The following is a 19570-nucleotide window of genomic DNA, read 5'->3' as shown; positions in this document are numbered from 1 at the left end:
CACCGCAAGCACGTCCCCCTCGGGACAGACACACCGCAAGCACGTCCCCCTCGGGACAGACGTCCTGTGGTCTGTGACCCCGGGGCCCTCCATCCACTTCCGCCCCCAGGGGCAGATTTTGTTCTTTGCAACCCGAGGATCCCGTCTCTGGGGCCTCTGCAAGTTCACCACGAGAGTGTGTGACACACGTGTCCTGCCTGAGCTCAGGGGACCACGGCAGGTCAGAGGCACAAATCCCAGGGAGTGAAACCGCTCAGGGCGTTAGAAAGGGCCGGAGCTTCCACGGGGATGTACCTGTCTGCGGTGCTCACCTGTAATTGGTCTGAGCGTTCCGGTAGATTCTGTGGGGGCACTGCCCTCGCTCCACTTGTGGGTCGTGGCCCTGGCTCGACCGTCTGGCACACACACGCCTGGCGTTTAATTCTGCCTATTATACGCCGATACCCGCCACCGGGAGCGAGGGGTTAACCCTGCCTAAAACCACTCTAGTTTCAGAGTGCAAGAGACCAGCGGGGCGTTGTGTTGGTTTGTGAGGAAGAGCATCTGGGCGGACACTCGCCGCCTGGATGCGCAGAGGGGACACGGCTCAGCCTCTGTGTCCACAGCCCAGCGTCTGTGTCCATCGCCAGAAACGTAAGAGCTTCCAGCGGAGCCCCTCCTGCCGTCCAGAGCCAGTGAGGGCCGGCTGGTGCCCCAGACCAGGGTCTGAGTCCTAGGGGGAGTGCAGGGGGGCAGCAGGGCTGCAGCCAGGCCTCGTGGGGCTTGGGGGAGCCCCAGGAATCCGCCATCTCCTCAGTGACGTGTCAGGGGGGCAGGGACATCATTCACTCACTCATTTGGTACGAACAGTGTGTTCTGCTCAGCCTGGTGGTGCAGGGGGATGAACTGCAAGATTGTTGCCCAGATCTTGGAAAGATTTGGCCAAGTGCTTCACAGCTTTGGGCAGGGGCTGGGTGGCCCACGTTATCTCTAGACACAGGCTCCAAAGACCCAGCCACCAGGCCTCTGGACTTTTTCACTCGAGGCTCAGGTGGACTCTGGTTGGTGGAAGGGCCCTGTAAGCACGGACACCGCAGGATGCGGCCCCCAACGTGGGGCTGGCTCAGGCAGCCTTGCTTCACGTGGGGTCCCTGGCAGGTGACTGGGGACAGGGCCAGCACGGTGCAGGCTGCCCTGGCCGGGTGGGAACTCCTGGGACCAGCCTGAGAGGAGTCAGGGGTCGGCTGGGTCAGCGGCGAGCGTCCTGTGTCTGGAGATGCCTGGTCAGGCTCTGCCGTGTGGGGAGAACAAGAGCCACCCACCCTGAAGGGGACCGCAAGCACCCTGCTCCCCCAGACCCGGTCGACATCTGAGCCTGAGCGCTGGCGCCTGCCTTTCCTGTTCCTGATGTCCCCGTTTAGGGGCTGCAGGCAGTGATCTGGGACAGGGCATCGGGTGACAGCTATCAGTGGTGATGGCGCCTGGCTAGAGCCCCGGCCTCTGAGCTAAGCGCGCACCGGGCGCCTTCGGCCTCAGGACAGCCCCGTGGGGAAGCTGCACCGTTGCCATCCTGGGGAGTCCCTGGGAAGAGGCAGCCTGAGCACTGGTTCCAACCGGCCCTGCAGTGCCATCCCCCCGCCAAGGCCTTAAGAGGTTCTTCCTGTCTGGGACCCTCCTGGGGCCATGGGGCCGGGCAGAGCCCACCAGCATCACTGACCTGCTGATCAACGAGGCCTTTGGTCTCTGGTACTGGGGCAGCTGTGCTGACGGGAAAGGATCTCAGACAGCTCGTGACCTAAGTGACAGTGGAAGTGTGGGGGGGTGACAGACAGACGGAATCACGCTGTGGTCCCCAGCGGGCTTTTTTTTTAGAGAAAATTCATATAACATAAAATTACCTAGTTTTAAAGTGACCGTTCAGCGGCATTTAGCACGTTCACATTACCGTACAGACATCACCTCTGTCTGGTCCCCAGAGGTGAACCCCGCACCCAGCAGCCGTCACTCCCCTCCCCTCTCCAGGCTGGCACCCCAGAATCCACCCTCTGCTGCTGCAGAGCTGCCCTCTGAGCACTTCACAGAAACAGAGTCGCACACGTGCTCCTGGGGCCTGGCTGCTTTCGCTGAGCTTGGGGTTTTGAGGTCGGGCCGCGACGCATGGCACGTGGCTTTTACTGAACAGTGGCCTGGGGGGAAATCCGTGCCTGGCCCGGCCTCCTGCTGGGGCTGTGGGGGGAGGGCGTGGGGAACCGGGGCTCTGCCTCGTTTCTGACCTTCCTTCCCACGTCCCGGCGCCCTGGCACCTTCTGCAGCGCAGGCCCGTCCTGGCCCACGCCTCCCCGCACCTGAGGGTCTGGGTTCTCGGCCTTTCTGCCGCAGATACAAAACCCCACTCTTCCTCCTCCCGCCTCCGTGTCCCTCCCCCTCCCCACAGCTGCTCCCAGTCCGCACCCAGGGTGGGGCCTGAGACTTTGCATTTCTAAGGAGTACCCAGGTGATGCCCTGGGGCTGCTCTGGGAGGCCTGGTCCTCAAGCTTCTTCCTGCCTAGGCACCGATAGTCCCAGCTGCAGGAGAGGTGCTGCCCCGCCTCTGACGCAGGTCTGACTCAGGTCCGGCCGGCCTGGCAGTGGCAGAGCCGGGGCCTGCACGTGGCACGCCGAGAGCAGGCTTGTCTAACTGACACCCAGAGGACAGCACGGAGCCCAGGGAGCTTGTTCCTCAGCGGAGCTGCCCACGCTCACAGTTTAACCAGAGTCCCACTGTTTGGCTGGGAACGGCTTTTTTTTTTTTTTTTTTTAGAAGAAGTTGGGGGTAGGAGTTTATTAATTTTATTTTTATTTATTTTTGCTGCGTTGGGTCTTCGTTTCTGTGCGAGGGCTTTCTCTAGTTGTGGCAAGCGGGGGCCCCTCTTCATCGCGGTGCGCGGGCCTTTCACTATCACGACCTCTCTTGTTGCGGAGCACAGGCTCCAGACGCGCAGGCTCAGTAGTTGTGGCTCACAGGCGTAGTTGCTCCGTGGCATGTGGGATCCTCCCAGACCAGGGCTCGAACCCGTGTCCCCTGCATTAGCAGGCAGATTCTCAACCACTGCGCCACCAGGGAAGCCCTGGGAAAGGCTTTTGTGGTTCATCCTATCACAATTCTCTGCAATGGAAGTCGGAAGTTGGTGTGCCAATCGAAACGAGCGTTTAAACAGTTCTGTGAACATCAGGCCCACAGTGCTCAGTAATTTCTTTTGGATTTTTCTGGATTTTCCCCTAAATTAATCTTAGTACAAAATGTATAACTCTGCATAAACAATATAATTATATATATATATATATATATATATATATATATATTTTTGGCTGTGTTGGGTCTTCGTTGCTGCACATGGGCTTTCTCTAGTTGCGGTGAGCGGGGGCTACTCTTCATTGCGGTGCGCGGGCTTCTCATTGTGGTGGCTTCTCTTGTTGCAGAGCACGGGCTCTAGGCACACGGGCTCAGTAGTTGTGGCATGTGGGCTCAGTAGTTGTGGCACACGGGCTTCGTTGCTCCGCGGCATGTGGGATCTTCCTGGACCAGGGCTCGAACCTGTGTCCCCTGCATTGGCAGGCGGATTCTTAACCACTGCGCCACCAGGGAAGTCCTAATTATATCTTTTGATAAAATATTTAAAACCACAGTAGGCATTTTTTTGGGGAAATGCATCTCTTGCTTAGATGGCTGTTTGGGTTTTTCTCTGGTTCATGTATCACTGATTGATGGGATCAAACAAGCCTCAGTGACATTAACACTGAACTGATGACCACGTCACAGGCCACGCAGAAGTCCGGGGCTCATGCGAGTACTTTGATGACTGGCTGAGTGTCTCACGTGAGTTGGGGTTGACATTGCATTGCTGTTAGTTTGATCCACATCCAATCAGTAGATGATGGGGCTGGATGGAGAGGTGAAGGTGGCAGTCAGGTGACAGGAGGAAAGGCTGTGTCTGAACAGAAGAGGGTACCTGCCTGAGTACCTGCTCTGTGACATGTCACCCAAACTTAGCTACTCAAGACAGGCACACTTTTCCTCTCTGTCTCTGAGGGGCGGGCATCCCGTGGCCACCGGGCTGCGCGGTTCTGGCTCAGACATCCCGCGAGGCTGCCGTCAGGGTGTTGGCAGGGCTCCGTCGTCTGGAGGCTCCCATGGGCTGGAGGGTCCACGGCTGCCTCACAGGGTTAGCCTTGTCGTGCTGATCGTCAGCTGGGTGCCAGAGTGCCCTGCCTCGTGGCCTCTCCAGCGGGGTGGCCTGGACCATTTTACGTGGCGGCTGGGCTCTGAGAGGGGGTGGGGGAGAGACAGAGAGATGAGGGGGGGAGAGATCTGGCCAGAGAGAGGGAGACACTGGGCCGGCCGACCCCGAAGCTCCCGGCCCGCACCCCCAGGGCCGCCCCCACCACCTTGGGGCCACATCTCTCGTCTGGGATCTTCGCTTCCTCCTCTGAGGGGCTGTGTGTGGCACATCCCGCACCCCTCCCCTCTGCCCCGCTAAAGGCTGGCAGCTGGCCCTGGGGCCCATGCTACTCGGGGCGTCAGGCCGGGCTCTGGGACAGGGCACAGTTCGGGTGCAGATGGTCTTCCTTGTTTCACAGGGGCCGGTGGGGAGAGGAGACTGGCCAAATCTCCCGGGTCCCAGGCCGGCCCCTGCGGAGGGACGTGGGGCAGCGGCCAGAGGTGGTGCATCCACCTGGTTCCAGTGCCCGGGGTCGGGGTGGGGGGGCGGTGAGCTCCCCTCGCCGGGCCTGCAGCTGCTTGCGCGGTGCAAGGTCCCCTGATGTCGCCCGGCGGGGCTTGGTGCTCACCGCCCTCGGTGCCGTCCGGGCTCCAGAGCCGCAGGCGGCGTGGGGAACGTGCCGATGAGCCCCCTCCTCCAGCAGCTCCTCCACGCACCTGCCCCCCGATCGAGGCCTCTCCGGCTGACGGCCAGGATGCCTCCACCCTCCACCCGGTGCTGCTGACAGCCTTTTTCTCTGTCTTTGTGCTTCTGTGGGAGTAGTTTGTGACCGTGTCCCCGGCGGGACTCGCTGGGTCAGAGGGCTGGCCGCCCTCAATGCCGAGCTCCCACCGGGGGCGCGAGGCCCAGGCCTCCGCCGCAAGGACAGTGGCACTGGCCTGGCTCACCTTCCCGGCTGGAGCAGGGTGGGCCCTAAACCAACAGCGGGCGCCCTTGAGTGGAGCTGTGAGAAGACAGACCAGGGAGAAGCCAGTGATCGGGGCAGAGGCGCAGCCAGAGCCTGGACGCCGAGGCTGCGGGCACGGCGGGCGTGGAGGTCAGCTGCTCGCAGACCTGAGACGGGTCTCGGCCCCCCGGGCCAGGGAGCCCACGCTGGCCCCCCGCCTCCCACCCCCGGACACCTGCCGCTCCAGGGCGCACGCAGCCCTTCCGCTCGGGAGGTGCTGCTCCGCAGACTTTGGGGAGAGAGGGAGGAGCAGGAGGGGGCGGGTGAGGAGGGGCCCAGGGGGCACGAGGCTCTCCAGGGTGGGGAAGGGGCCCGCGCCCCGGGTCAGGGCACAGCGATGCCGGGCACCGGGCTTTCAGAACTGCTGCCCCGGAGCCTCCCTTAGCAGGTGGAGTCAATGGCCCTTGTGGGGGAGAGGGAGGGGCTCGGAGGGAGGGGCGCCCTCAGGAATGAGGGCCTGGAGGGGAGGAGGGGCTGGACACCCCCGGGGGCTGCAGCGACCAGGGACTCGGTCTCACCTGCAGGTCAAGGGGGCAGGTGTGTGGGCCTGGTCAGGTAAGAGTGAGGCAGCTCAGCTGAGGAAGAAGGGGGGTGTGCCGGGAGCCCGGGGAGGGCACACGGCCTCTGACCCCGCGGTCCCCCGCGGTCCCCCGCGGTCCCCCGTGGTCCCCCACGCAGCAAGGAGGCCGAGGCCGGGGCGCCGTTTGTGGGAATAATGGAGAGACCGCGTGCACCCTGGCACACGTCCGCTGCCGCCAGGCAGCCTGGGTCCCGGCCCCGCCACCTCACTGACCGGGCAGCGTGACACCCACGCCTGCCTGGGCGAGAAGACATCGCGAGAGAAGATCTCGATGCAGGACTGAGGGTCCACAAATGCCCCAAAGTCCAGTTCTAGTTAAGCCAGAAAACTATGCGTTCACCATCACTACCCCGAAACCCATCTAAATCTGAGCACACGGTGCCCCAGGGCAGCATTCGCACAGCCTGTGTCTTTGGAAGACACGGTTTTAAAAATGTCTTAAGGTAACAAGGATAGGACACCAACATGGAGGCCAAAATACTCTGATTTGGGCCCAGTCTGGGGCCAACTGGCTAGCAGGCAAGTGGCCTGTGGATGGTCACCGTGGACCCCGAGCTTTCTTCTCTCTGGTAGGTCCTTCTGCAGGCCCCCCAAGTCTGGCTTCCCTCCCCAGATCCCAAGGTCCCCGTGGCAGGGAGGGCGGGGCCCCTGCTCTTCAGGTGCCCGGGACATCCAGCCCCAGGGAGGCTCTGACCTCTGCCTGCCAAGGGCAGCTGGGGTCCCGAGAGGGTGCAGGCCAGGGCACAGACCTAGCCCTGTCCTGGCAGATGCCCCCCAAGGGTGGGAGGCAGACCACGCCCATCTCCATCCTGCTTTGGGGCACCCGGTCCAGCACGGATGGGGAGCGGATCAGTCCCGTTGGTCTCCCCAGAGCCTGGCCTGTTGCACCCCTGAGTTTGCACGGACCGGGCAGAGGGAGGGTGGCTGGCGGGGTCCCCGGGGCAGGGTGCAGGGTGGAGGTGCACGCCTCCCCTCCCGGACTCGGGTTGACTCACATCAAGCAGTGGGGCCTTTGTCCCTGCCGCTCTGAGCGTGCAAGGCTTTCTTGCTCCTCAGCTCGCTAATTACACCTGTGCCTGCTCCGCCCCCAGCCCCAGCCTTTGAAGTGGGTGCTGCCCCACCGGCCTCGCACCCCCGTAATTGCAGCTTCCCTCCAGGCCCTGCTGCCGGTTGCTACGTTTTCTTGGTCTTTTCACCAGGTTGTTGGGGGGAAATTACAGTGCAGCTCTGAGTAGAAGGTAAAACCTATGCTTTAATCGGGCTTAGATTAATATGGGTTAATCTGTAAAGAATTTTAAGAACATGCTGTGTGTGGCAAGGATGGGCTTGGCCTGGAGGTGGGAACTGGTGCCCCCGGCCAGCTGGAAATGACGGCCTGGTGGGCCAGGGGGAGGAAGCAGCCTGGTGGCCTCGGCACCGAGGCTGAGAGGTGCAGCCTGGCCTCCACAGGGCAGATGTGCGACGTCCTTTGTCCTGCCTTTGGGGCACAGCAGTCACAGAAACAGCACAGAGCAGAATGCCCTGGCTACCTGGCCACTTCGCATTTGCTCCCTTTTTATAACCAGCTAATAAAACGAACTTGAGTGATTAAACTAATGCAGCTTTTGGTATTTATTTACTTATTTTATTATTTATTTATTTATGGCTGTGTTGGGTCTTTGTTGCTGCACGCAGGCTTTCTCTAGTTGCGGCGAGCGGGGGCTGCTCTTCGTTGTGGTGCACGGGCTCCTCATTGCGGTGGCTTCTCTTGTTTCGGAGCATGGGCTCTAGGTGCGCAGTCTTCAGTAGTTGTGGCACATGGGCTCAGTAGTTGTGGTGCACGGGCTTAGTTGCTCCGCGGCATGTGGGATCTTCCTGGGCCAGGGCTTGAACCCGTGTCCCCTGCATTGGCAGGCGGATTCTTAACCACTGCACCACCAGGGAAGCCGGCTTTTGGTATTTAAAATAAGCCAAAAGCCTGTTAGTGGGGGAAAGGCAGGGTCATACTTCCTTCTACCCAACTCCACTCCGCCATCTCACATTTGGTCCCAACATAATGGGTGGAGCCTTTACAGATGACCACTCCAGCAGTAAACATGCTTCTAGAAACAATTACGTGGGGGTGGGAGGGGGGTTGTGGTGTTAGAAATTCAGCAAGCCTTCCTCCTCCAGGCAGGCTCCTGGTGACAGCGAGCTGCCTTCCCTCTTTCTGGAATGGGCTTCCCTGGGCCACATTTGCGGCAAACCTGGCTGAGCCCAGGACCTTCAAAGGAAAACTGCCAGGGCCTCCTTGAACCATAAATGTGACATAATGCTGAGCTCTTGGACAGGGTTCGTCTAGGTGGAGTCTATAACAAAGAGTCCCTCAGAAGTTTCTGGGATGTCATCATAGGGCAGAATAATGTAGAAAACAGTAAATAAGTGCCTAAGGCGTGTGGTAACCTACTCAAGGAATAGAAGTGCCCACTGAGAATAGATCCTCCCATCTGGATCCACGTAAATGGATCACATTGAACTTCCCTACCACCGTGGTTTCTAGACTTAAATCTTAACATAGGAGACCCTCTCCCCCTAAAGGGACATTACATGGAGCTCCAGTTTGTAAGCACAGTAAAAGCAGAGCTCTGCTTGCAGAGGGGTCAGTGTCCAGGAGCCTTACCCTCTCAGTTCATCTTCCTCCTTCCCCTGCCCCTCTGCTTTCCCCTCTCCACCCTGGGGTGTGTCCTGAAGATAATTTATGAAGCACTGCCTTAGCTATAGTCGTCAGGGTTCACCAGAGAAACTGAAGCAATAGGAGAGAGAGAGAGAGATTGGTTTTAAGGAGGTGGCTTCCGTAACTGTGGGGATTAGCGACTCCAAAACGTCCAGAACTGCAGGGCAAGCTGGCAGGCTGGAGACCCAGGGAAGAGCTGATATTGCAGCTCCAGTCTGAATACAGATTTCTGGCAGAATTCCTTCCTCCTTGAAAGAACATCAGTCTTTTTCCTGAAGCTTTTAACTGGTTGGAGGAGGCCTGCTCACCTTATGGCAGGTAATCTGCTTTATTCAAAATCTACTGATTTAAATGTTAATCTCATCTAAAAAACACCTTCACAGCCACATCCAGACATGTTTGACCAAATATCTGAGTACCGTGGCCCAGCCGAGTTGACACATAAAATCAACCATCACGCCAGCAAATTTCACGGCATCATTCATTTCCCAAATGGTGCACCTGCTCCCAGGACATTTCCTGTGGGTTCTGAGCGGGCAGTCCCAGCCCCCCGGGAGCCTGGGGGCCTTCCTGACAGTGTGGGGCTCGACTGTCAGCCCTTTCCTTCCTGACTGTGTGTGCGTCATGGGCACCAGTGGGCAGTACCTCCCCGTCAGTCAGTGGTAAATGGGTGTTTACGAGGAAAAGCAAAGGGTAGGGACAAACTGGGCTTCAGGCCTCACTTGATGTGAAGTTCATTAGTAAACTCTGAGCTCCTCGTGATGGGGCTTTGTTTAATTTCAGGACGGGCTCAAATGTCTCCTGCCCGTGACTCTGTCCCCAAGTCCCCAAAGGGAGAGCCCTCCTGTAGGCTCTCCTGGTACTTTTTTTTTTTTTTTTTTTTTTTTTGTGGTACGCGGGCCTCTCACTGTTGTGGCCTCTCCCGTTGCGGAGCACAGGCTCCGGACGCGCAGGCTCAGTGGCCATGGCTCACGGGCCCAGCCGCTCCGCGGCATGTGGGATCCTCCTGGACCGGGTCACAAACCCATGTCCCCTGCATCGGCAGGCGGACTCTCAACCACTGCGCCACCAGGGAAGCCCTAATTCTAATTTCTAATTCCAAAATCTGTGTACTGTTCAAGGCATATGTTTTAAAATGCCATGTGATGCAACTCTCCTTATTTAACCAGCAAGAGTGTCGTCACGGAGAATCAGGGAGCAGCCGTTAGAAGGACGAGACTGGTGTGTATTTATTGGAAAGTTGTTCACAGTACAGTAGGTGAACAACAGAAGCAGCAGTGGCTCTGTGTCTCGTGCTCACAGTACTTCAGGGGCTGTTCTAAGCGCTGACTGTATATACCACCTCATGTAACCCTCCCAACAAACTGGCAAGGCAGGGGCTGTCATTATGCCCATCTCACCCAGGAATTAACAGAGACACAGAGAAGTTAAGTTATTTGCCTAGGATCTGCTCAGCTAATAATTAATAGAGCCAGCATTCAAAGCCAGGAATTCTTGCTTAAGAGTCTGTGTTTTAACCACCTTTCTACATTGCCTCTGTCTAGGTAAAGATGTTTGACATAATATCACATTGTGAAACTGTATCAGCTATATATTTACATATAGGCTTATGGAAAGATCTAGACTAAAATTTTAAAAGTGATTGTCTAGAATGAGAGACACCCTTTCCCGTTTTTTGCTTAATTGTATTTTTATACAATGAAAATGAGTAATGTTTTATGGGTAAAGTAGTTGTTGTAGAGTGAAACGTTTCTTAAGGGCAAAGAAAAGACTGGCATTGACCCCCCCTATAAACACCTTTAATCCCAAGGCAGAACGAGCATCTCTACTACACGGCTCATTCCAGTTCTTCTGTGAAGTTCCTCTTCCACAGCTGAAGGATGAGAAGAGGATTCAGGTTCTTCCATCGTTTCCCACGCTTTCCAAGCCCGGAGATCTTTTCTCGGTCTTGATGCTTCTGGGGCTGCAGCAGGGTTCCTTGTGCGCACTGGCCTGGATGACAGTCAGCTCGCAGGCCGCTCCGCTGATCTCTCGTCAAATAAGTCATCAATATTAACTCGTGAAGAAGTATAAAGAGTAAACAAATAAACATAAAAGAAATTGTAAGTTTGTTTGAAACATATATCATTGAAAGAGTCCCGATCTGGAACTTAAATATGGTCATTATTGGATTAATGGTATTTTTCTTAGGTATGATAATCTTATTGTAGAAACATTGGAGTGTGTCCTTATTTTAGGAGACACATGCAGAAATATCTGGGGTGAAGATCATGTTAACAAGTTATGTCCAAATGGTTCAACAGAAAAAAGAGTTTCTATAGGCACATAGAGGCATGAGAGAAGCAAATATGACAAAGCGTGAACAACTGTTGCATTAAAGCATGTTTTTTGTCAAATTTTCTGTAGACTTCAGAAGTTTTTTAAAATGTTGCAAGAAGAAGACGGCTCAAACATTTTCACAAATGAGGCCCAGTGTATCACCAGAAAACAAATTCTTACCATAGTCAAAGTATTCTAGACCATGGAAAAGCCTGGAAAGCACCCCGATTAGTTTTATAAAGCTGGGATAACCTTAGTATCACCCTATGATCAAGATAGTAACTTTACTCATTGATTACATGTTTCTGAATGCCAGGATACAAGGCTGAGCCCTACAAGGTGTGGCCTGGGTGCTGGAGCTTCAGACATCATTCAAAGGGTCACCTGAACAAGAGAGCTCCTGCAGGGAGGCTTCCCCACAGGAGTTAATCAGGCCAGGGAGGCGGAGGGTGCTGGGGAGCCGCCCCACCTGGAACAGGCCAGGGCAGGAAGAGGCACAGCCTGGACGTGGCGTGTGTGTGGATAGGTGAGACTGCAGCTGGGGGGTGGGCAGGGCCGGCCCCCAGGCCACACCCTGGATGTTGTCTTTATTCTGGGAGCCACTGAAGGGAGATCAGCCAGGCCAGGTCTCAGTCTGCAGAGGTGGCTACTGGCAGGGGCAGGAGGCCCAGAGGGCGTGGGGGATGGCTGAGCAGAGGCAGTGTGGGACGGGGGTGGCTGGACCAGGAGTGCGGGGGGCAGGAGGCAGGAGTATTTGGGGGTAAACTCAATGGGACTTCCTGAGGGAGGTGCCAAGGATGAGTCCTGGGTTTCTAGCCTGCACCCAGGACGGGGTCTGCTCTGAGTGGGGAGCACTGGGACAGTGCCTTTGAGATGCCGGCGGGTGGGGGATGTCAGGTGAGTAGCTGCAAATACGGCCTGATGCTCAGCACAGAGGTACAGGCTGTGTCCCCTGCGTCCGGGGGTAAGACTGAGCCCCAGGGGCCTGTCTGGGAAGAGAGCGAGGAGAAGAGAAGGATGTGAGTATGAAAGCAAGCATTCCAAGTGCAACGTTGGGTGGACTCGGCCGTGTATTAGAAGAAGAATGCACCACGACCCTGTGTGCTTTACCCCAGGAATGTAAGGATGGTTCAACATTAGGAAGAGATCTTGTGATTAATTCCATTGACAAATTCAATAGAAAATATGTGAAATCATATCAATCGAGGTGCAAAAGCATTTGAGAAAACGCAGCAGCCCTTCCTCCTCTAAGGAAAAGAGAAAAAATTCTTTAATATGATAGTGCTTCCAAACTCTACTGTGATTCCCACTGAACTCAGGAATGAGAAAAGCTCGTTATTGTCACTGTTTCCAACATTTTTTTTTTTTTTTTTTTTTTTTTTTGCGGTATGCGGGCCTCTCACTGCTGTGGCCTCTCCCGTTGCGGAGCACAGGCTCCGGACGTGCAGGCTCAGCGGCCATGGCTCACGGGCCCAGCCGCTCCGCGGCATGTGGGATCCTTCCGGACCGGGGCATGAACCCATGTCCCCTGCATCAGCAGGCGCACTGTCAACCACTGCGCCACCAGGGAAGCCCCCAATTTTCTTTATACTAGCAATAACCAACGACAAGTGGAAATGGGGGCATTATGTTCATGATGATGATAAAATCATAAATAAATTTATAGGATATTTACAGGAACGACTTTACAGAAAAAGGACAGGATCTCTATAGTCAAAACTATACTTTTTTTGATGAATTTAATTCAAGATTGGAATAAACAGAGAGATACACATATCCCTGAGTGGGAAGACTCCATATCATAAAAATATCCAGTATTCTGAGGTTAATCTATAAACTTATTGCCATTCCAATAGGGATTCCTGTAATGCTTTTTGCTCATTTGTTCAAATTTCATTTGAAAGGCAGAGATGAGAACCAATCGTTTTTAAGGTCATATGGGACAATACGTGAGAATTGCTAATACATTCTTGAAAAGTGTAAACTAGCGCATATATCCTTTATCTGTCTGTATGAACACTTATTATAAATGCTGTTGTCAAAATAATAGGCTGGGAAAGAAAAGAGACAGAGGTTAGTAGAACAGAGATTAGTGGAATGGATCCAAGTATACGTAGAAGCGGAATCCACCATAAATGTGACATTTCAAGGTGGTGGGAAAGGAGAGGTATTTAATAAATTGCGCGTGCATAACAGCTTTCTGGAAATAGAGTTCAACTCACTGCATTCCAAATATTCAAGACCACACCCCAGAAGGAATAGAGAGTTACACAAATACAACAGCAGATAAACTCAAAAGTCCTTCAAGACCCACAAGTCTTAAGGAAACTGTTGCTGACTAAATAAAAAATGTAAGTACCTGACAAAAGACAAAAGCATCAAAAAGTATTCAAAAAAAAAGCATTTAAACCAAAGCATCAAAAAAGAAGTGACAGGGAGAAAATATTTGCAGTAACCCTTTAACAGACAAAGGGTTACTAGCCCTAGTAAGCTAAAGAACACTTCCTGTGATAAGAAAAGCAAGCTCTGTTCTCTTACTCAATAACCTAATGAGACCTCTCTTATTAGATCACGTTCAAAATGGAATTCTAGCCTCTGTGTTTCCTGGAGACAGTGGGTGTCGTGTGCTTCTCTCCAGGTGAGTCCGTGATTGATGGGAGCACAGCTGGGTGCCAGGTGGGAGCCGAACTCCGGAAGGGGGCCTGGCCCAGGAGCGGTTAGCCTGGGGTCGGCTGTCCTCACTGTCCAAGCTTGCTGGGTCCTCCCAAGTCCGTTGAGACTCACTGTCACGTGCCAAGTGTTCTCTTCTGTTCCCCAGAGACATTTCCAAACGTCCTTAGAACAATGGTCATTAAATACCAAACTATGACATATTTCAGAGGAGCGTTTGTGTCTTTAAATTACTAAAGACCACTGAGGTTCCACAGTCTGCAGAAGTGACAGGTTAGTTTAATAGAAAGACCAGGGGATCAGGTGATATGTTTTTGTCACCCGAAGTTACCATTTCAAATTTCTCCTTTACCTGTCACTTCTCCCCGTTTTCCTGGAGGAAGCATCACCCCTGGTTGGCATACAAGCCTCTCTTCCGGGCTGAACAGCTCCAGAGAAGTGGACACGCAGGGGAGAGGGGCAGTCAGCACCAGTTATGACGGCAGCATGTGTTTGGGGACGTTCTCGGGAGACTTCCTGTGCTTTCATTTGGAGGCAGTTATTAGCCGACCCAGGGTGGGCTGGCATTCCGGCCTGCTCTTCCCGGGCTTGCCCAGCCTGCTTCCCAAGAGGGAAATCCCATCTATGAAAAGTTCGCGCAGCTTCTGAGCAACCACACAGATAGGGGCAGGGTCGTGCTCTGTTCTTCACACACACATTTGTCTTAGTGGGTTCTGGGGACGCATCTCTGTGACTTTAGTGCCTGTGATGTGGGGAAAAGCAATGTCCACGGCAAATGAGCCTGGGGAAAACTGGGATAGAAAAGCTGTAAGCAGCTTTCTTTGTTGCCAAAGGCTCAGAGGCTTCCACTCCTGGGCGCTTGTGTGTCCCCGGGGAGGGACGTGGAATCCCCCTACCCCGGCTGAGTCCCTCAGAGCTGTGTGACTGGGACACGTTTGCAGAAATGCTGCTTCATGTAAACTAAACCCAGCACGTAGCTCACGGGACATCCCTGCCGTGCAGGGCTTAAGAGGCACATTCTACAGATGTGGAAACAATTCAGAGCATTTATGTGACTTGTCCAGGGTCACACGGGAACCAGTCTAGAGAAGGAAATTCTGAGCTTTCTCTGCGTTCAGGCACATATTTTTGTAGCTTTAAAAATGAATACATTTTCACTAAAGACCCTTGTTGATCATCAAGAGTCTGACTAGTATTACTGGGTCAAATGTAATAGAAGGAAAACTTTTTTGGAAGGGTTCCAGGTAACATAATTTTGATTTTTCAAATCTGGTTGTTAAAAAACAATACATGATTTTATTTTTATCAACCAGTTAAAGGTCAGCAAGAGACTTGGGGGTCAGAGGTTATCGGTCATGTGGCGAGGTCAGCAGGAGTCACAGGGACGCTGCCTGGGTTGGTGGCCCTGCCCGAGGGGCCACCTGCCCATCCTGTGGGAAGTCACCTGTCCTTCTGACCTGTCCTGCCCCACCCAGGGCCACCGTGACCCCGATCAATTGAGAAAGAAAAGAGAACAGCTCAACTTGTTCAGTTTAAATTCCTGTACCTTCTCCAAAGACCAGGCCTTCCCTCTTTGGGGGGACGACGTCCTTCCTCTCGTCAGATGGTGCCCGTATCTGTGCTGTGTGTGAGCATCTCACAGCTCCTGGGGTCCCGGAGGTCAGAGTCTCCCTCCCTACCCTGTGGGTCTGGCCGGACCTGGGTGGGCAGGGGCCCTGGGGCAGGGGTGAGGGAGGCCCCCCCCAGGGATCCCTGGCGCTCTGAGGGGGCAGGTGGAAGTGGAGGGGTCACAGAGTTTCTTCATGTGACCCCAGAAAAAGAGACCCTATGACTAGGATTAAAACACCTGCGTGTGCACAGACAGACGGAGAGACAGACAGAGCAAGAATCTCTGGAGTCACAGCGGCTGTCTTATGGGAAGAGCCTTTCACATATTCTTTCCCTACCTACAGCCCCCTTCTTTCTCTCTGTCTCTCCCTCCCCCTCCCCCCAGGCCCTAACCCCAGGGCCTGTGTCCTCCACAAGCCCCTTCAGTGTCAGACCGGCCGCTGCCCACACCTTGGAGCTGGGGCTTCCCGGGGAGAGCTTGGGGTTCACAGCCATAACGCTGCCCTGAAACGAGGAAAGGGTGCCTTTTGGGGGCCTGTGTGTTCTCTCCGTGTCCCCTCTCCCTGGTCTGTCCTTGCACACTCAACGGAGGGGTTTTAAAAAAGAAATATCACACTTAGTAACTGCCCGGCCTGGAGCAGCGTTGCACGTGGACCGCGGTGTGGGGAGGCCGGAGCCCAGTGGCCGGTCGCCAAGGAAACAAACCAGCCGCCTCACGGCCACGCCTCTCCCCGGGACGCTCCTGTCTCCTCATTAGCTGTTCCCCTGAAGGACTGACTTCCCTCCCGAGGGAAATTCCTGAAACCCAATGGTTGACAAACCCACACGCCCTCGGGAGGGCTGGGCACCAGATAAAAGCCCTGGGCGGCCGCGTGGGGACCACGGCCAGCTCAGGACCGCCCAGCGGCTCTGCTTCCTCCTCCCGGCGGGTGGCCGGTGCTCCTGTCCTCAGCCCCCAGGGAGCCCCAGCCGGGAGTTTTCTGGTTTGCTCTCAGCTGTCCCGATGATCTATTTCTGTCTCTCCTTTGGGAAAAACGCGCTTTGCCGATGACTAACCGAGGCCCCGCCGAGATGTTATCAGCTGTCCCCTGCAGGGCAGGACCACAGCCCAGGTGTAAATGAGACAGCGTGAGGCTGCAGCCCGACCTGCCAGCACCACCTGAGTCCCGTCCCCGCCGGGCGCCGCTGTCCCTGCGCAGGCCCCGGGGATGTGGCCACCGCAGTGACCGCCGGGGCGAGGCCGCCCTGGAACGGCCGAGCCAGGTGTGCGAGGAGCGGGTGCCTCCCGGGTGCGGGCGTGTGTGGAGCCCCTGGATGGAGCTTGGGAGCCGGGCCCCTCATGTCTGTCCTGCTGACTCTGTGCGTCGTGCTCCTGGCCCTGGCGACCCCGGGCCGAGGCGCCGGGCGATGGGAGCCCTGCACGGGTAAGTGGGGGGCACGGGGCGGGGCACGCGCGGGGGCCGGGAGGGGCGCCGGGCGTGCGGTGCCACTTTCTCAGGCCGAGTCCAGGTCACGGTGCTGAGTGGCCATGCGAGCAGCGGCAGCTGGACCAGGAGGAGGGACCGAAGGTTAAAGGGAGCAGCAGGGCGCTCACAAGAGGAACGCCCACAGGGTGGGGACCCCTTGCCAAGGGTTACCCTCCCCCATCGCAGGCCCTTCGCAGGACTTACCTGCTGGGCCTCCGGGAAGGCCTTACACCTGCCGGAGGAATGAGGCCCAGCGGCTGGCGGGTCCCTCGCCCGCCGTGGACAGGGAACCCAGGGCTGCACTTGGCACAGTGCAGGCCCGCCGCTGGGGCCGGGCAGTCCTGTCCCGCGAGAAGCGGGGCACGTGGGGCCGGCGCCAGGCACGCGGACGCCCCTCCAGCAGAGAGCGGAGTCGGAGGGGAGATCCTGCCCCCTCCTCCTTAGAAAGGCCGAGTTGACCTGCCAGTGACCACGGCATCATGCCTTTCTGCAGTTTCTACCAAGAGACTTTATTTATCCGACCTAACGCTGACAAACAGAGTAAAGGGGAAACGAGACCCGGGAGCTAGAAGCTGAGCTCCAGGATGGGAGTGAGCCATGGGCGTGCGGGCCTCGCCGAGGGTGGTGGCGCTGAGACGCGTTTGTGCGGGGCCCCCGGTTTATTTGCAAATATCTCATTCTGGGCTCCGGGAATCCTACCAAGTCCCCGCGTGTTATGGCTCTTTGCTCTGATGGCACTTGGTTCCCAACGATGTGACCAGATGGCCCATGATGACCCAAGTTTGGGACGCTGACCTGTGTTCACACCTGGAGGGGGGGTCCATAAAAATCCCCAGCCCCCCAGGGAACAGCCGGACCGTGCGGGCGGAGGGGGCCAGCCCCCGGGTGTGCGCTGGGAAGGACTACCAGGGCCCCCAAGGTCCCCGCACCTGCTGCGGTCACAGCCTTGGGATGTGTGATGTGCAAGCCACACAGAAGCCAAGCCCACCTGTAGCCCTGAAACACCGCCGCCCCCCACCCGGCTTTGAGCATGGGGGACAGACCCGCACACAGGATCTGGGGCGCAGCATCCGACCTGCGTCGTCCTGAGCACTCAGTGTCCCCCAGGTGGGGTGAGTCACAGACGTGTATCTTCACGTTCCCTTCAGCACTGGGAACAGAATCCACTTGCCTAGTAATAATAAAGGTTATTTATAAAGCCCGCCCCCACTCCCCTGAAGGTATGTTGCAAATAGTTAGAAGATGACCCAGTTATAAATACCGACAACCAGAGGGAAAAGATAAAAGTCAAGTAAATAATATTGAACTAAATTTGGAACGCTCCCAAGACACTTGATAACGGCTAGTAAGGACTCAAATAGTTAAAGAGGTCACTTTGATCGCATTTGGTTTTGAAACGCACAGGAGGTTACACCGTAGGGTTTGTTGGGGGGGGTGCGGTTTGGATTTCACTTTCCCTTAGCCTTTGCTCCTGGGTCTGTGGCGCTGCGTGTGAAGTGCCTGGACCTTGGCTGTGACGACCTCGGGTTTTGAAGTCCTGTCTCCCTTCCCCAAGCCCGGCCGAGTCTGTGACCATGAGACAGCAGCCCCCCTACAGGAGGTGGTGTGGACAGTTTTGCCGATGAGGAAGTTGAGGTTACATCTCTGCCCCGGGTCTGGTGCAGACCCTCTGATAAAGGCTGGGGCCTGGGGCTGGCCCTTCTGCACAGGGGCATCTGAGGACGGGTCAAGTCTCAGAGAGCCTCAGCTGACCCTGGCAGGCTGTCAGCACGAAGAGGCTGCAGAGGGCAGGTGGGAGGCGCAGGCTGGGAAACCAGCTGCAGCTGCTGGACCAGCCTCAGGGCAGGAGGGTGAGGAGGATCTGGAGCAGAGAGGCCGGGGCTCCGGGCACGCAGCGGGTGTGTGGGGCGGGCTCCCCTGGGGTGACTGTGGCAGGCAGGATCCTGGGGCCTTGCTGACCCCAGAGCCAGCCTGGGTCTTCTGATACTCGGACCCTCCGCTGCTCCAGCAAGCCGGGCCAGCTGCCCTGGGACAGAGGCTGAACCAGGAGTGGAAGACCTTCAGCTCCCACACAAGTCCACAACTCTGGGGGGCGTGATGTGCGTGGTGCCTGGAAAGTGGCTGGGGGTGTCCTGCCAGGGGACAGCTTGGTGGCCTGAATTCTAGACCTGGGCTCTTGGTCAGGGAGTGACCAGCCGCTGTGGCCAAAGAGCGTGCCGTGCACCCCCGACTCAGCCTGTCCCGACCCAGCATTGTCTCCATGTGGGCGGGAGGCCAAGGCGGAGGGGTTCTGTGGAAGCTGTAGCGGGGGCAGCTGGACCCCAAGGCTGGGTCACTGGCGGGGTGCAGGGGGTGGGCGCTCGGAGCGGGGTGACCTGCCGCGGGGTGTCAAAACAGTGTCCTCTGTCACCCTGGGAAGGTCAGAGGCGGCTTCTCACCCGGGGCTCAGGGCTGTGCTGAGGCGTGGGAACCTGGCGAACATAGCACCCTCAGCACCCCGTTCCCTCCTTCACTTGCTCGACACCCCTGCAAGGAAGGCACTGTGCCCGCACTGTCACACTTGCAGCCTGGTCCATGCGTGGGCAAGGCTCTCGGCAGGTGTGGGAGACCCCGGGGTGGGTGGGTGGTCAGACCTGGGGTCTGGGGTGGGGTGCATCCCTGGAGCTAGAGGCAGTGCCCAGGTAATGAGGGGCACAGATTTGCATGACAAAAGCTAGTTGGGGTGTGAAGGCTGCAGGCGGGTGGCCCAATGAGGGGCATGGGGTTGGGGTGGGGGTAGGAAGCCCTTCTCTTCCCTTGCTGGCGGCTCCCAGGAATTCTTCAACCCTGTCCTTTGGGCTCCGTTAATGGAAACGCTGCAGGAAGGGTAGTGCTGCCCAGGGAGTTGGGGAATCCTGGCCAACTGGCGAGGCCCGCACGCCGGGTCCTGGGAGTCCTGTGTGGGCACGACGCCCCCTTCTGGGCTCACGCAGCCATCAGCAGGGCCGTGAGCAAAGCCGATGAGCAGTTTGCAGTTAGGAAGCTGCTGCTAGATTCCCAGTCAGCTGTCCT

At 56.5% G+C, this 19570-nt stretch overlaps 1 protein-coding gene across 1 annotated transcript in view; it reads left to right on the top strand.

Annotated features, from left to right (window-relative positions):
* Positions 1–16392: 16392 nt before the first annotated feature.
* TSPEAR (thrombospondin type laminin G domain and EAR repeats) overlaps positions 16393–19570 on the top strand; it is a gene marked incomplete at both ends in the record, with an annotated part of 54340 nt that continues 51162 nt past the window's right edge. Inside the window, one exon of the mRNA XM_079705417.1 lies at positions 16393–16477. Coding sequence (XP_079561543.1) covers positions 16393–16477 — 85 coding nt within the window. The remainder of the gene's footprint in view (positions 16478–19570) is intronic.

The sequence above is a fragment of the Hyperoodon ampullatus genome, assembly GCF_949752795.1.
Source record: "Hyperoodon ampullatus genome assembly, chromosome: 5".
Classification (NCBI taxonomy): Eukaryota; Metazoa; Chordata; class Mammalia; order Artiodactyla; family Ziphiidae; genus Hyperoodon; species Hyperoodon ampullatus.
The sequence above is the reverse complement of the archived record's forward strand: the minus strand, read 5'-3'. Positions and strand labels throughout refer to the sequence as shown.